This window comes from Triticum dicoccoides, chromosome 2B, assembly GCF_002162155.2.
Source record: "Triticum dicoccoides isolate Atlit2015 ecotype Zavitan chromosome 2B, WEW_v2.0, whole genome shotgun sequence".
Lineage (NCBI taxonomy): Eukaryota > Viridiplantae > Streptophyta > Magnoliopsida > Poales > Poaceae > Triticum > Triticum dicoccoides.
Window position 1 is genome coordinate 1,412,972 of NC_041383.1, and position 17,422 is coordinate 1,430,393.

The window sequence follows — 17,422 nt, forward strand, 5'->3', positions numbered from 1 at the left end:
AAACCACGATGAGTCAGTCTGGATACCGCTCGAGGGACAAAATTAGTCTGGTTTCAATAGATGGGGGTGCAAGTTGTCCCGGTTTCGTAGTTGAGGGACCAAATCTAGACTTGGTCAAGATTTGAGGGACGAAAAGTATACTTTTCTCTTTATTTTTTGAAGCTTCATTCGTCCTGAATAAAATGTCAGTTTTTCTTCTACTAAAGCGTGGAAACACTCTTCAAGTTGTCTGTTCGATTTCATCTAGATCGAGGCATAAATACTACTATCTTGAAAAGTACATCAATGGACGATAGGTTTCTCATCTCCTTTCAATGTGCCATAGCAGAATCTTCTGTGTACTTAAATAAAATTGTCTTCCTCTGTTTGAAGTTGAACAACTGCCATTAGTTTGTTTTTTCTTTCTTGCCATTCGATTCAATTATTGACTGCTCGTAAAATTTTCACTATCTCAGCAATCAAGCCTGTAGTGGGCATTAAACTTTCAGCTTTAAACTTTTATCTTATGCGTACATCTGTTTTCTGCTCCTAAATACTCATCTCAAGTATGATGCTTTGAGCTTAAATAATCAAATGGCTAGCTGATATATTCCATTTTCAACACAAAAAATTTGTTAAAATGGCAGCTCGTGCATGGATGTAAAGTTGTACCTTCTAACCTATGGCAAGTTCGCCGCCTGTAGATTATCTGCCTGCATCAGTCATCTTCCTTCAGTTTGAAGTATTTTTTTTTCCTTATCACCCTCCCAGGAGAGAAGGATCATACTCACTAGGTTGTCCAACGGTCGGAGATGAGCGGCGGCATCCGCCGGTTCTTGAACCTGGGGTTGTATGACGGGCACAAACACCTGTATTTGCTGCGGCGCTTGGACCTCTCCAAGACGGACTTTTTTCATCGGACGGCAGAAGAGGCGGCTGAACATGGCAAGGTGCTGGCAACACTGACGCCTGCCAAGGCCCGTGCCACCAACAGGCGAAGGATCCGCAACACCCATGATCTGGCGACGGCGAAGGCGGCGGCGCCCAAGATCGGTCCGCCAAAACCCGAGCTGCTCATGGGGCCACCGCAAATCTCCCCCTGCCTCAACTCCCATCACTTCGTCCATTTCTTCCCCACCGCCTCGGAGAGCAAGGTCGTCTTGGGCGACCGCGGGAACCGCATGCTACGCTTCAACATCCTTGATGGCTCCCGCTACATCGATACCCTGCCATGCCTCCACGGGGTCAAGGAGATGCCGATGGTCGTCTCCGTCCCTCCGACGGACTTACACCTCCGTGACGGGGATGACACGGGCGACCTCTACATCATCGATGGCCTGCTCCATCCGGACAAGGCGGAGGTGCGTCCGCAGTTCGAGGCCCTGGTGTGGAGGGGGTTCAGACCGTCGGCCTTATCTAGCAGGTTCTGGCACTGCGACATCCTCCCTCTGCCGCCGTGGATCAGCCACCACGAGCACGCCATGGTCTTCGGCCACGCCCTCGTCGGCGACAGCATCTGCTTCTCCATCTGTGGCGCCGAGGGTACCGGCACCTACTGCTTCCACATCGCGACTCGTGAGTGGAGCAAAGCTGGCAACTGGCTCATGCCCTTCAATGGCAAGGCGGATTACGCCCCCGAGCTTGGACGCTGGTTTGGCGTCTCAAACAACCTCCCCTGCGCTGCCGACCTCTCGGGCGTCGTCAGAGGGGAGGAGCTGTCGCCGGACAAGATGCGGATCTGGGCGCGTGATGACCTGCCAGAGGAGTGGCAGCCAAAGAGCTTGCACAATCCCTGTATCGTCAGCCTCGGTTCCGGTAGGTTCATCGTCGTCGACTTCTTGGATGCCATGAAATTCAACAAGGAGTGGAACGAGATGGAATCCGTCAAGGAATTTGCCCTCTTCACCGGTATGGAGGTAGCGTACAGCAACGGCAAAGGCAAAGGGACAATGCGTGGCCTCCGTATGATCAAACACAAACCCCGTCGTTACATGTTCAACAACCAACAGAGGATCGAGGCGGTGCTCTGAATGACTCACCAACTCATTTTGAACTGCAGCTAGTGTATGCATGCACGCATGAATTCACTCCGGGGCTTAATTTGCTATCGGTGTAGTAATGTGGCTGCTCCCTGTTTACTCTAGTGTTAAGTTAGCTCAAATAATACTCCCTCCGTTCGGAATTACTTGTCGCAGAAATGGATGTATCTAGACATATTTTAGTTCTACATACATCCATTTCCGAGACAAGTAATTTCGAAAGGAGGGAGTACATAGGTATAGTGTAGAGAATTCCAGTTAGTATTCAGAGTTGCTGCTAGGAAATATTTTCCTCCTACAGAGCAAAAACTTTGGAAGAGCATAAATATACACCACCGGAATAACTATCGATGCCGACGACTTTTTCTATGCCGACGGCCTTTTGTCGGGGCCGACAGCATAGATGGATATATGCCGACGGCATGGCTGAAGCCATAGGCATAGAAAGGAGTCGGCATATCTCTGTCTATGCCGACGATAGTGTAGGCATAGAAAGGCCGTCGGCATATATGCATCTACGCCGACGGCAGCCGTCGGTATAGGAAAGCCCTCAGCACATATGTGGACCTGCCCACCCGGGCTCAGACGGCAGGGTGACACCTGGGTCAAACACATGTATTTGCTGCAGCGCCTGGACCTCTCCAAGATGGATCTTTTTCATCCGACGAACACAGGCGGCCATGCATGGCAAGGTGGTGCAAACACTGACGCCCACCAAGGCCCATGCCCCCAACAGGAGAAGAAGAAGGATTCACAACACCCAAGATCGTCCCACCAAAAACCGAGTTGGTCATAAGGCAACCACAGCTCTCGTACTCCATGGGGAACCATCACACCATTCATTTCTTGCCTACCGCCTCGGAGAGCAAGGTCATCTTGGCCGACCGTGGGAACCGAATGCTATGATTCGATGTCGTCGATGGTACCCGCTGCATCGATACCCTGCCATCCCTCCACGGACTCAAGGAGATGTCAATGTTCATCTCCGTCCCTACCACCGGCCTACACCTCCATGACGGTGAAGACACTGGCAACCTCTACATCATCGATGGCCTCCTCCACCTGCACATGGCAAAGGCGCTGCCACAGTTCGAGGTCCTCACGTGGAGGGGGGTCCGGCCGACCCAGGATCTCACAGGTTCTGGCACTGCGACATCCTCCCGCGGCCACCGTGGATCACCCACCACAAGCGTGCCTTTGTCCACGGCCACACCCTCGTCGGCCACGCCATCTGCTTCTCCATAATTGCTGCTGGCCTCATAATTGTTTGAACTGTTGTGCTAGCCGAAGAATCCAGGGAGAAAGAAAAATATACAGTAATACTGGTTTCCAGAGTTGATTTTCAAGTAACTACAGTTTGGTTATTTACAGAACTAGCAGTTCGGTCCAGTACAGGACTACAGATACAGCCTCTTCATCTTGAAATCACTGACAATGTTGTAATTAAAAATAAAAATGCAGAAACATAGAGCAGGTATGAACATCGTTGACCAACTACACTTGCAATTGAAAATAAAATTCATTCTTTTCACTATAAGTATGAGTATGATAGTGGTAATGGAATGCAGGTTCCAACTTTATTTTAAACATGCTCAGTCTTGACTTTGGCCATATGTAGCTTGCAAATATAAGTAATAATCATTTTTGCGTGACAAGTTCAGGAACGTAAACTCATCATGGTTTTGTAAGTTTGTCTAAAAAGATGTAGCGACATAAAGTACCTGAAGTTGAAACTAATCTACTCAGCAGCACAGCCTGACGACCCTGACAGGCTGGCCCCATGCACCAGCCAGTGTTGCAGCAGCCGCGCGCAGGACCAGTTGGTGCGACCAAACGGTCCCGACACGAGGCCAACAGTGGTGACAGCCAACCCCACGAGAGAACCCGCATAAACGGCAAAGATGATATGGACTACAAACCAACAACTTGCCCGTGCAAATTATTGTACCAAGCCAGAAAAAATACAAACGAACTATTGTCCACGAGAAGCAATTGCACTCCACCAGATCTTGAGGGCCTTCATACCAGGTTCTTTCTCATGCATGACAAACATCGCTTCCAGCAATGTGTCCGACTCGCCATTGTTGTTCCATGTCTTATACGCATTCAACGATGACCCTGACTTTGGGTTTTGGTTAAACTCTTTCTTCATGCATTTGTGTTTTGGTTATTTGCTACCTTGTTGCTTAGAAAGTACCAGCAGATCGTGCCTGCCCTGGAACGACATCACCAACCATGGCAGGAAGGCAATGTGTAGACTTCTTAGTTGCCATGTCGAAGACCATTCCTCGGTCCCTACCCCTCCGGTCGATCCAGTACAGGTAGTCATCCTTGAGTCTTGGAACGCCTTCGGTGTACATCAATACCACATTATTCCTCCCGAAAAACACCGTGTAGCCCCCCGCTATGGATAATATTTGACAACGAATATTTCATCATCCCTTACACGATAGCGACCGCCTTCTGGCCACGTTCCTCCATATTTGGTATAGGTTGCCCTGGTAGAAGACCAAGTTCTTCGCACTACTATAGCCCGAGACAATGTCATACGACGGGACAAAGCTAGTGGCGGGATCGAACGGAAGGTTGACTGAGGACAGGAAGGGATCAAGCATGGTTAGTGGCGCATTTCGGTCTCGTCCAGTCGCTTACTCGTTGCAACAAATTTGGCGAAGCATTGTTATCCGAGAGGTAACTTCCTAAGATATCATTTCAAGTATTTCTCTTGCACCAATAGCTGCAAGATACTCCTCTTGCCGTTCAGCACACACCTTCTTTACTATAACAAGATCCTCGTCTAAAATTTTACGAGGAAAAATATGATTCTCCCCATTCTATACATATTTGGTAAATTCTCCTCATAGGAGTCTCGCCCATCATATTGCCTTGACGAAGCTGGCCGAAAACACTAGTGAATGGTTGGATGAAAGTGTTCCACCAGTTTGTCCATGCCACCGAAGAGTTTCCCACCCAAGTTCTGTTGGGAATATAGAGGGGTTGCTTTGGTTTCGAGCGCAAGAGACGCCACCAATACGCATAAGCAATACTTGTGTCATCTATTGTGTATAAACTGCACAATGGGGTATATGGTACATGCTGATCTAATTTGAATTGTCAATCAACCCGATCGGGATGATATGGCTCAACAATGCACAAGTCGTCCTCATAATTAGACCTTCTCCATGGCAGCATCCCACGTCGGATGGAAAAAGTGAATGCTTTTTGTAGCCAACCTGCGCTAGTTATTGGACAAATTTGGTGGGTACCATGCAATATTATTATAGTCCTTGAAGAAAGCATGTGCCTTTTCCGGGATAAAATCATGTGGAATCTTGGAAATAATTCTCACCATAGATAATTTCCGTGGGTAAAGTAAGTCCTGACCAAATAAATGTTTCTTATCATAGATAATCCAGGAGTCCTTGAAGAACTCCTGGTGCATGTTTCTTATCAACATTGTCAGTTATTAGAAAAGAAAGATAAATTTGTTTGTATGTTGTTATTCTAGAGCACTCCATCTAGTATTCATGCATCTGACCAAATAAATGTTTGATGGCAATTTTTATGATGAAATATGTTTATTATTTGTCGGGATGTGTTTGTTAAGTGTCGAAATCTATTCGTGTTGTCTCATTAAATGTTGAAATCTACGTTAATGTTGAAGTGTCTTAATGATGGCTGGAATCTTTTAAAAAGTTGAAATATCTCATTAAGTGTCGAAGTATATTTTTATTCTTGAGATATCTTATTTAGTGTTGTGAAATGTGCTTTTATATTGTTGAAATATCCTAATAAGTGTTGATATCTCATTTAGTGTTTTTAAGTGTTGAAATATCTCTTCTATAAATGTCTTACTAAGTGTTGGAACTTTTTGCTGGAACAAAACCACGCCTCGCCGGCGACTTCATTTTTTGCTGGAACAGTGAATTTTTTGCTGGAACCGGCTAGTTCATTTGCTACATCGAATTTGTTTTGAGTTGTGCTACTATGGATTTTTTGTTGCCTCATTCTTTTGCTGGAACCGCTTCTTTTTTTGCTGGAACCTTCTTTAGATTTTGCTGCAATCTAGGGGATGGTAGTGCCATCGCCACTGTGATTTTTTGCTGCATCAAATCTTTTCCTAGAACCACTCCCGTCTTTTTGCTACTAGCAGCTTTGTGTTGTGCTGGAACCACTGGACATTTTTGTTACAACCGTTTTTGTGAGTTTTGCTGGGACAACAAATTTTTGTTACCACCATTTGTTTTTCTTGCTGGAACTAGTGTCTTTTTTCACTACCACCGGCTCGGCTGGCGAGCGACACCGTGGGGCGCATTAGTTGCAACCGGAGGGAAGGCAACACCGGCGAGGACTGCTGTTTTGCGGCCGGCACCGAGAAGGAGCACCCATGGATGGAACTGCGAGGGGGGTGGGGGCAACAGAAAAGCTTCTATGGGTCAACGACCTATTTTTTCTTTTGCATTTTTTTCAACGAAGAGCATCGGGGGGCGGGCTAACAGGCAAGGACGGACGCACGCCCCCAGCGCGGGGGGTCAGGGGAGGGAAGAGAGTTACGCTCGCCATGGATTTCCCCGTGTTGACCACATCGACGGCGAGGAGGGGAAGGAAGAAGATGTGCGGTGGATGGTTGTGCACAGTTGTATCGGGCGGCCCCAACCGCCCCAAATTTGGGCCGGCGTGGGCCGGCGGCGCCCAACACTGCCCTTTTTCCTGTGGCAGGCATTGATACGATGGGTCATGTCTCAGTTCACCTCAGTGTGGGTGTGGCACTGTGGCATTGCTTCGATCCAGCGCGTGTGTAGCGTGGTGAAAATCCCGAGTCGAAACGGATTGGTGGAGTGTGTGGTGCTAAGAAAAGATTCCCTGGGTTTAGTATACTCCCTCCGTTTTTATTTACTTCACATATTAGCTTTGGTCAAAGTCAAGCTTTGCAAACTTTGACAATGTTTATAGACAAAAATAGTAACATATACAATAACAAATCAATACCATTAGATTCTTTGTTGAATGTACTTCCACATCATATAGATTTTTTTATGGTAAACATTAAAAAAAATTCTATATATTTGGTCAAATTTTACAAAGTTTGACTTCAGCAACTCTAACATGCAAAGTAAATAAAAACGGAATTGTTGAAGTAAACACTGAATTAGAGTGAAAATTAATCGTGCTAGCTATTAAAACGGATGACCTCAACATCTGAAGGAGAAGAGTCACAAACTTAGTGAACATTTCTAACCTCTCAGCTTTACCCATGTTCTTGTGCGTAGACCTGAGAGGCGCATTGCGCAGGAGGAGATGTGGAGCTGCGTGTGTCCGGCGAGTGAAGGGCTGCGCAGCCGGCAACGGGTTCCCTCGCTGGCAGGGCAGGTTCGCATTCTCGGCGGGAGCAGAGGTTTCTGCGGTGTCGGCGTGCAGCCTACGCGTGGCCTTCCATCAATCTCTTTCAGCTTCACCTTCCAGCTGCATCCGGTGTTCGTCTTCAGCGTGATGGTCCTCGATCGGGACAGTGCCAATGAAGCCACGGAAGCCGTTGGAAATTGGCAGATACTCCAGGCCAGCAGACATGATCACCTTGGAGAAATGCGATGGGCCAACATCGTCTTGGAAGTGGCCAACCTGCATTGGTCTACCCCTCGGCCTATTGGATGAAGCTTGCACATCCTCTTCCTCAAGGCACTGCAAAAGAAAGCAGAGAATTAAAACATGCCTCATAACACACCAGGGATCATGCATAGCACTCAAGAGATGATCCCTTAGTACCACGGATCATGCATAGCATATTATCTGATCATGCACAACACTAGCTAGGTACTAAAGGCGATACCTTGATCACAAGGTGGCACAAAATTAAATCATAGGCCTATGCAAAAATGGTAAATAAAAATCAAAGCCTCATATGAGAAGCACACACAGATCGGGGAGATGACTCTGTACTAACCAAAACAATTCAGAACAATCTTCTGAATGGCATCAGGTAGTACAAGATCGTCCCCCCGAAAGACATGGTGCTAAAGAATTGAATCATCGTCAAAATTCAGGGAGGGTGCGCAAACACAAGTAACCGAGAATTAAAAGATGCCTCGTAAAACCACAAATTGCGATACGATAATGCAATAATACCAAGGGAAGTGTAGGATAAATTTCATCCCACAATCCACAAGGTACTGTCGAATCATCGTTCACAGTAGTTGAAAGGGGCTCAGTGTTACGAACCAAGTTAGAGGCACACCAACTTTGTTGTTGCAACCGACTAGGTTCACCAACCCGAGCCCCTTAAACAACCATGTGGCTAGATTTAATCATCGTCCCAAGAGATTTAACACGAAATGCTGCCTCAAAGAACAATGGAGACAGAACAAATGAAGAGATGATACCGTGGAACCAAGGGACACGATAAAATGATCGTTTATCTTGCACCTAGGTTCCACAGTGCCATCCCTTCATTTTCACCCTGCTTTTAAATCATCAGCAAAATTGCAAACATATCCTAAATTCGAAAACTTACTGCATGTGGAAAGACAACCTCATATGGTGCATGCAAACTTACTTCATGTGGCAGTAGTCACGCATGATCTCCAGGGATGGTGTAAGCGAACCGTGTTGAATGAACACTAGTTGTGTTTAGACATCATGGTTCACAAATCCCACCCTGGATATACAACATGATACCAATTCATCATCGGCCTGCCACGAACAGTTCTGCTACTAAATCGCTAGTGTGAATCGTCCCTAAACAGTACTAAAATTGGAATATCTTGCAAATCTGGCTAATTGGTATAATATAAATAGAGATCTGAGGAATGTAGTGCCGGATCTGCTAACTATGAACCCCATATGAGAACGACGAACAAGACGAATAAAAACACTAGCCGTACGAACAAGAACCCTAGCCGTACGAACAAGAAACCTAGCGCTTAAAATCCGCCCTAGCACTAACAAAGTACCGTGCATGTAAGAAATTAGACACGAAATGTGCCGATTCAAACAGATCTACCATAGCAGCAACGATTGTGGGATGATTGAGCACTTACCGCCATTGCTGCCATTGAGGGAGCCCGGTGAAATGAGATGACAGCATAGAATATGACGGCCAATCGCCGGTGGAGTACAAGAGGAGAGAGGCAACGGAGTACTAGATGGTGTAATCTGATCTAACGCCGGCGGAGGAATCGCTGTCGGTGAGAGGAGAGAGGGAATGGTGTCTCTGGAAGGGGTGAGTGAGAGGTGGGAGAGGAGCGGTGAGGGGATTTATGGCGTGCACACTCGAGGCGTCGCGGCATCTCCCGCCCTTCCGCGTGCGTGCGGCGCGGACCGACTTTTGGCTTGCCATGGTCTGGCCCCGCGAGAACGCTGGGATCGAGCGTTCCTAGCAGCTTTAAAACTCGTGTGAAGCAAAGATTCCACAACAAACCAAACGGCCCAAATCCTTGCCGCTGGGTGCGAGAAAGGAGCATGCGAGCAACCAAACACACCCCTACTGTAGGATCAGCTACCAATTAAACTACCGATTAAACTACAGTGCACACAAAGATGATTGATAACTCGTTCGTCCGAGCCACAACAAAGCCTAGACTAACACCAGCAGCACCAACGAGGTGGTGCACGGCGCCGATAGTATGGTTTCCTCATTGCTTGGCAAGCTCAACATTCGTTCTCAACTTGGATCGGCATCGTGGGAACACATAAATAAATTAAAATACAAAAAGAAGGTAAGTATCCAATCGGATCAATATGCCATCTCACATCTCGCACTTGATCCCTCATACCACTAGTAGTGGGAAATCAAAGAGTCAAGAAGTGGGAAATCGACGTGTCAATGCTGACTACTACTCCCTCCGTTCCTAAATATTTGTCTTTCTAGAGATTTCAATTGACTACCACATACGGATGTATATAGACATATTTTAGAACGTAGATTCACTCATTTTGCTCCGTATATAGCCATTTGTTTAAATCTTTAGAAAGACAAATATTTAGAAACGGAGGGATTATATTAGTGCGTGCACTGTTTTCTGATTATTCCCCCATCCAACAATGGCATGCATTGCACAAACTCAGCATTCAGTTGCAAAACATCGTGGAAACACACAAGATAAATTAAGTTAAAATACAAGAAAAGGTAGGGAACAAAAAAATAGTCAACGCCGCCGATACTCCGGGGGTACATATGTGACAGAGATCAATGTGACATCATCTTACATTTGACTGATACCACCACTTTGATGCCGACAACTATGTTAACTATTTTCCTAATATTTCCCCATCCAACAAGGGTGTGTATACAAAAGACGTTTCTATCGATGGTACGGGTAACTTTCCCACGTCTTGAGCCTTGGAACTGTTCAAATGGTAAGCTACTACTCTTTTGCAATTTGTCCATAAGAAGAGAATCTCCTTGTAAGTATGAAATCCTAGGGTACGAATATCATCATGAAAGTGATCTATTGGAGCCTTAGCCTCAGCTTCAAGGGTAAAGCCGCTGTCAGGATCCCATTCAAATTTCTGCTCCGCCATTGGTTCGTAGGCAGTGTTTTGCAAAGTCCAAAGTCCATTGTTTTGAAGGCCAAGGTGTTGATGTGTTATTCCCACGAGTGGCTGAATGCTCACGTCATTCTTGAGCACCCATTTTGTTTGACCGCGTACCTCATCATCATTAAGTAGCCAAATCCGTAGCCGTTCCTCCAAATTAAAGATTAGTGCACAGTAGACGCCGTTGATGGATTTCCCCAAGTAGAGAGATTCAAGATATGTCACTTGACGTCCTATTGGAGATGGAATCACTTGGTACTTATGGGTGGACAAGGTTATGCTGCACAAATGATATATTTTTCATCACATATAATACATATATAGCTAGTTAAATTGTCAACCTATAACGACGCACATGCCCTATAAACCGTGATGGAGGAAGGAGAGAAAAATGTCCTAGTAGTAGTAAAAAGGAGGGTTGAGCTCATATATATACCGTATAATGGAATCGTCTTGGGAATGCACATAAAGCGCATCCCGCCAGTAGACGGCGTAGCGGTGCTTCCGAGGAGAGAAGTTGATGTCAGCTATGGTAGTCCGTGTGGCCGCTTCTCCTTCTTCTCGAACAAAAGACATCTCCTCCCACCTCCGTGTTGTCGAGGAGAACACGGTGAGCGTGTACGGCGATGGCGGCCATTCCGTTTCGTCGGTGAATTTGGTTAGCTCACCAGTTCTGCGCGAGACTCTAGGGATCGAAAACACATGGTAGTGCGGCGATACAGCGGGATCAAACACAAGGTATCTCGTGTCAAAGAAAGCTTCCATCCCCGCGCGTGGAGGCGGCGGCGGGGGCAAGGGCACGCACTGTCGGGTCGCCGGGTTAACCACCCAGTCCCTGAGCAAGAGCAGGCCGTTGCGGTGATCCAGCAATTCCAGATGGTGGTAGGCTGGGCGGGAGACGTCGTCTTCGAGGTAGTCGAACCTGTCGGCGATTTGGTGCTCCATGAGGGGGCGGGCGAAGAATCGCATGCTGCTCAGCATCACCTCCTCCACGAACAAGATCCCCTAGACCGAGAGCGGGAGGAGGTCCGCGCGCAGCAGGCTCCGGGCGTCGACGACATGGCGCCACGCCTTGCAGACGCAGCGGGACGCCGCGAGGCTGCGCGCGTTGAGGCGGCGGAGGATGCAAGCGAGCACGTCGTCGGGGAGCAGCTCCATGGTTGCCAGTTTCCTTGGCAAATTGGTGCATCCGAGAGAGGCCTTGTTGCTAGCCGATCAAACCCGAGAGTAGCGTCGGAAGCTGGGAATCGATCGATCGAGGTGTTTTGTTTATTTCACGGTGGGTGTAGTAGTTAGTACAAAAGGTACCCACATGTGTACTTAAACCCGGCTGCTGAACCGACCCAACACCCGCGCGCACCCAACACGGACACACGCGAAGGAAAGGTCTATGTGTACGGGAAAATATCAGGTACTCCCACCCCTTGGGTGCTCCCGGTGCACCGATTCCGAAATACATTTTTAAAATGTTCAAAAAATTCTCAAAAAAATTTAGCACAGTCACACAACATCGATGTATCTTTTCATAAATTTTCAAATCAAAATTTGAAACATTGCTCGAGATATAAAAATAACAAATTTGACATCAATGTCATAATGGGCCAAATCTAAAACCCAACTTATGTTATGTACTATTTGCTATCGAATTCGTCATTTGTGTATCTTGAGCAATGTTTTGAATTTTGATTCAAAATTTTGTGACAAGATACATCTACGTTGTGTCAATATGCTAAGTTTTTTTTTCAGAATTGTTCGAATATTTAAATAATGTTTTTCGGCATCGGTGCACCGGGAGCACCCAAAAGGGTGGGAGTACCTGATATTCTCCCCTATGTGTACGTACGTCTCCATTGGAATTTAACTACATACTAAGAAAAATGCCCGTGCGTTGCACCGGGAGAAAAAACACTTCACATGCGTCTAATCCAATATTTATGGCTCAAGAACCTCTTCACACCAGCCCACGCTCTTTATGTATACGTGGCAATCCACCCATGTCGCCGCATATGTCCGTGTGTTGCAACGGGAGACAAAAAAATTATGGCTAATGAAATAAGTATGACTCAATATCCCGATATATGAGCGTACTCTATTTTAACATAGTGGTTCACCATGTTGCCATTTTTTTTCTCACCCTAGGTGATGATGGTCGCGATGTTCACGTGATCACAATGCACTTGACGTGGTAAATCCCAAGGCTATAAGTTTGCCAGTGCATGTCACACTTGTCACTATGTTGCACAAGGGAACGTTTAAAACTTTAAAAACAAATCTCATTGACCACGAACTACTCCCAATGCCAAGACATATAAAGACTTTCGGAAAACTAATCAAATCCCAGACATAAAATACTTTTGAATCAGTGAACAGTTTTTCGAATCGACAAACATTTTTTTGTTTGAAAATTTTGTTTTTCTCAAAAAAAATCATGAACATTAGTCTTGTTTACAACTTTTTTGAATGTACGAACCGGTTTCATATTCACTAACATTTTTTTGACTCAACAAACATTTTTTTGAATCTATGAACTTTTTTAAATTGGGGAACAAAACTAAAAAACAAATATTTATTATTATTATTGTGAACATTTTCTAAAACTTTATGGACATTTTTTTTCAGATTCCCGAATATGTTTTGAATACATGATCATTTTGTCAAAATCATGAACATGATTTTATTTCCCAACCAATTTTTTACAAATTGTGATTTTTTTTATAATTTTGCAACAGTTTTGCAAAACCACCAACATTTTTTGAATCTGCAAACTTTGTATGATTTCCTAAAGATTTTTGAATTCACATATATTTTATGTTTTTTATCAAACTTTTTTTTTTGAAAAAATAGAATGAGAAAGGAAAAGACAAAAAAGTAAAATGAGAAAAAACAGGGGAGTGAAGCCCCGCACATGGGCCGGCCCATGAACATGCGTGAGAAAAGAAATCAAATAATTGTGGAAGTTGGGGATCCAACCCTGGTCTTGCCGCTAGAAGAGCGCTCGACCAACCACTCTGCTGCTAGTCGTCGTGTGCCATCTACTCGTTGCGCTCCTATAAGACAACGAAAGAGGCGTTGATTTTTGTCCGAAAAATCGAATCGTTTTTTCACTCACGGGTGGCATTGGTGGGTAATTTTAACCAATTTGGAAGGTAATTTTAATGACAGACGATCAGAAGCGATAACCACTTTATTAGTAGGTAAAGAGGTAAAGATAGGGCGTACAGAGGCTGGCGTCTAGAATAAGCATGCATGGCTTTTCTCCGTCAATTACATTTCTAACAAGGGTGCTCGTTCCAAGTAACTTTTGACTATGCTTCAAATTTGTGTCCGTCAGAGCAACTTTAATTAATGTATCACAAGGCACACTTTTGATCCACGAGAGAGCAACTTTTTGGCGCCCTTGGATCAACTTTGTTGCCTAACAACGCAATTCTTTGGTGTCCGTCGGCAAAATTTTCATGTCTAATGCCGCAATTCTTTAGTCCCGACAGAGCAACTTTGATGCCTAACAACGCAATTGTGGTGCATGTTGGCGTAATTGTGGTAGAATAATGGGTTCGGCCTCTACCTTGACGACAGAGACCACGTCAAAGGTTGGGGCTTTGACTTGGGCATGAATAGCATAGATGGCGTTGGTGAATGCTCTTGACTATATATGGATGTTGCTAGTACAAGTCTCCAAGCCGTGACAAAGATACTTAGGTGATCTGACAGAGAAAATTTGATGCCTGACAGAGCAAGTTAGGTTCGATAGAGCAACTTTGGTGCGCTACGGAGCAACTTTAGTGCCCTATAGTGCAATTTTTTTGGTGCCAAACGATCCAACATTGGTGCCGACAGATCAAGTATGGTGCCTGACAATGCACTTTCCATGCCCAACGGGGCAATTTGGTTGTGTCACAACAACTTTGGTGCGTGACAAAGCACCTTTGGTGTCAGATGGCGCACCTTTTGGTGCCCTATAGAGCAATTTTTTGGTGCCAAACGATGCAACATTGGTGCCGACAAAGCAATTTCGGTGCCCGACAACACACTATTGGCACCCGACACAACAACTTTGGAGCGTGACAAAACAACTTTGGTACCTGGCAGAGCAACTCTTTTATCCGACAGGGCAACTTTGGTGACTGACAGAGTGCCCAACAAAGTAACTTTTGTACCCCAACAGAAGTATTCAACTGCCCCACAGCACAACTTTTGTGCCTGGGATACAATTTTAGTGCTTGAGGGTGCAACTTTTGTACCCGACAGAGTAAATTTCGTGCCCAGAAGCGCAGTGTCAACAGAACAATTTTGTACCCACTACAGCAGCTTAGGTTTTTGATAACAGTGTTTGTAAGTTGCCTGGCAGAGCAAATTTGAGCTCGTCCAAGCAACCGTGATGCGCACCAGAGAAACATTGTTGACCGACGACGTAATTCTTGTTCCCGACGAAGCAAGTTTTTGAGCCCAACAGATCAATTATGTTATCCGTCAAATCAATTTTGCCGCCCGGCCGCGTATTTCTAGTCAGAGCGAAGCGAGTTTTGGTGCCCACTAATTTAACTATGATTCATGGCATAGCAACAGGCTACGTTTCCATGCTCGATCGGAGCCTACGATGCATGCATGCACGGGCGGCACACGCACAGAAGAACGGGGCAGCATGACCCCTTGACCCCCGACCGATGGCACACACGCGTGCAGCTGTGAAACGTCGCAGCGGGGCTATTGATGTAGGGGCACCCCCCATTGATGCGATGCAGCCTTTGGTTTCCCATGCGTGTGTACACACTCCCGATGCCACCAAACGTCGCCCGGTCATTACTTCCACCTGGTGAAACCATTAAAAAAATCGAAAAACATGTCGCACTAGGGCTATTTAAGCCATACCTATCATTTCCTCTCCCTCCTCATCCATACCCCAACCCCATCCTCTCATATCTGCCCCCATCTGCCCTCCTTCTTCCTTCTTCTCCACAAAGTAGAGGGTCCCGAAGCCACCATGCAGTACAACGGCCCGACCTACCGCTTCCCCCCCTCCCCCCATCGTGCCAGAGAGGCTCTATCCCGCCGACGTCTATGTAGAGAACACCCTTAGGGTGTGGGCGATCTCAAGGTGGAGGGGCGCGTTTGACGTAGTTCTTCCTTTCGGCCGGCTACCGCCACCTCTCCCGTGGCTCTCCAAGTATGTTCCAGGTTGAGGAGGTCAATCACAATGGCGTTGTGGTTGCGCTCCTTGCTACATTAACCAACCCCTTCGACGCCTTCCACCTCCTCGGCTGAGTGTTTTGGTGTGGGTGTGAGTTTATTGCTTTCACCACCCACAACATCTTCACCGACTTCAACAACATCTTCCCCACCTACAACGGCATGCACACCCTCCCGTACCCCGTCGACAACCAAGAGTGATGGGCGCCCGGAGGAGCGAGGTGGCGTTCGCCAAGAGGAGGAGAAGGAGATGAACCAGTTTGGTGCCCCCAATCTATATAGCTATCTATCTATCATTTTTGTATTTTAAGTTGTAATCGTTCATGTTTGTGTGCTACTATTATTAAGTTGTAAGGCTATGTTATCTATGTCGTGGAACTATCGATTGTGCTACTATTTATATTGTTGTTGGGTTCCTTATTTTTATATTTTTGTTTCGTGCTATTATTTGTGGGTTGCTATGGGTTGTACCCGTTTCATGCTATTATTTGTGTGTTGCCTTGTGTTGCTTCACCCCATTCACCACGCCACACAAACGGTCTTCACAATGTTGGCCAAATCATGGGTCATGACCCAAACCATGGACATGCAAACCGGCCATGGACACGCAAACCACATACTCACAAAGTATTCTATCTAGTTTTTGTTTTTTCTATCTAGTTGGTATTGGTCAATTGATATATGTGCTTGATGTTCTATCTAGTTGATCTATGTATTACTAATACAAGGAAGATGCCACTATGGACATGCAAGTGTATGGGTACCCAATTGTTTTTGTGAAAAGAAAACAAAATCATATATTGGTGTGATGCATGTGGGCGTGCATGTATCTAGGCCCTGGCTATTAGGGCCACCCTAGCTAGTAGGTGTAGGGTGCAATTTAATTTGTGCAAATAATTATTGATTAACTCAAATGCCAAAATAAATACTTCTGTGCTCCTAAAAAATATTGGTTTGAATTTTACCTCAGGCCAATATTTTCAAAGCAAATCAGGAACATTTTCTTGGACCTATTTGAATCGAATTTTAACATGATGATTTTGAAAAATGATTTCTGAGGCTTTCACATATCCCCATTTAATTTGGGTTTCATGGAACCATATACATGCACAAAAAGAATCACAACAAATATGTAAATAAAAACAAAAAAGTACAATACATACGGCCCAACATTTATTCGACAGAAAAATTTGACTAAAGAAAAAACAAGTAAAGAAGTACTCCCTCCGTCCCATAATGTAAGACATTTTTTGACACTACACTAGTGTTAAAAAACGTCCTACATTATAGGACGGAGGGAGTACATGTTTGTTAAAGGTTTATTTGCCGAAGCAACATTTTATTTTGATTTAGTCGAAGCTTTTTTCAAACATGGGTGCCTCTATGCTATAAAACTGGGTTGGTGCCCCTGCGCGGGTGGGCTTTTCTCAATTTGGGCCTGGTTATTTTCTCACAGCCTAACATCTATTCGGCAGCAAGATTTGTTGTTTCTGAACTTGGGGGGTGTGCACTCTGTTAACTGAAGAATAAGAACAGAGCATGAACACTAAATATTTCTGCTTCGATTCAGTTATAAGAACTTGGCATGGCGCATATATCGCATCCTATGCCCCGACAGACCTAAATGCCCCCTCTAATGATGGATGAATAGCAAGTAAAACATAAACAGAGCAATGACACGACAA

General features: G+C 45.5%; 1 protein-coding gene and 1 pseudogene across 1 annotated transcript; both read left to right on the forward strand.

The window, feature by feature from the left end:
- Positions 1-791: 791 nt before the first annotated feature.
- LOC119366665 lies at positions 792-2,009 on the forward strand. The gene has a single exon (XM_037632436.1). It carries the CDS (start codon positions 792-794, stop codon positions 2,007-2,009), a length of 1,218 nt encoding a protein of 405 aa, XP_037488333.1.
- Positions 2,010-2,631: 622 nt separating this feature from the next.
- The window catches only part of LOC119366666, a 16,925-nt pseudogene continuing 2,134 nt past the window's right edge, over positions 2,632-17,422 (forward strand).

Bases quoted from the DNA above. Each gene is read 5' to 3' on its own strand.
- LOC119366665 (XM_037632436.1), top strand. From the start codon at position 792: ATGAGCGGCGGCATCCGCCGGTTCTTGAACCTGGGGTTGTATGACGGG.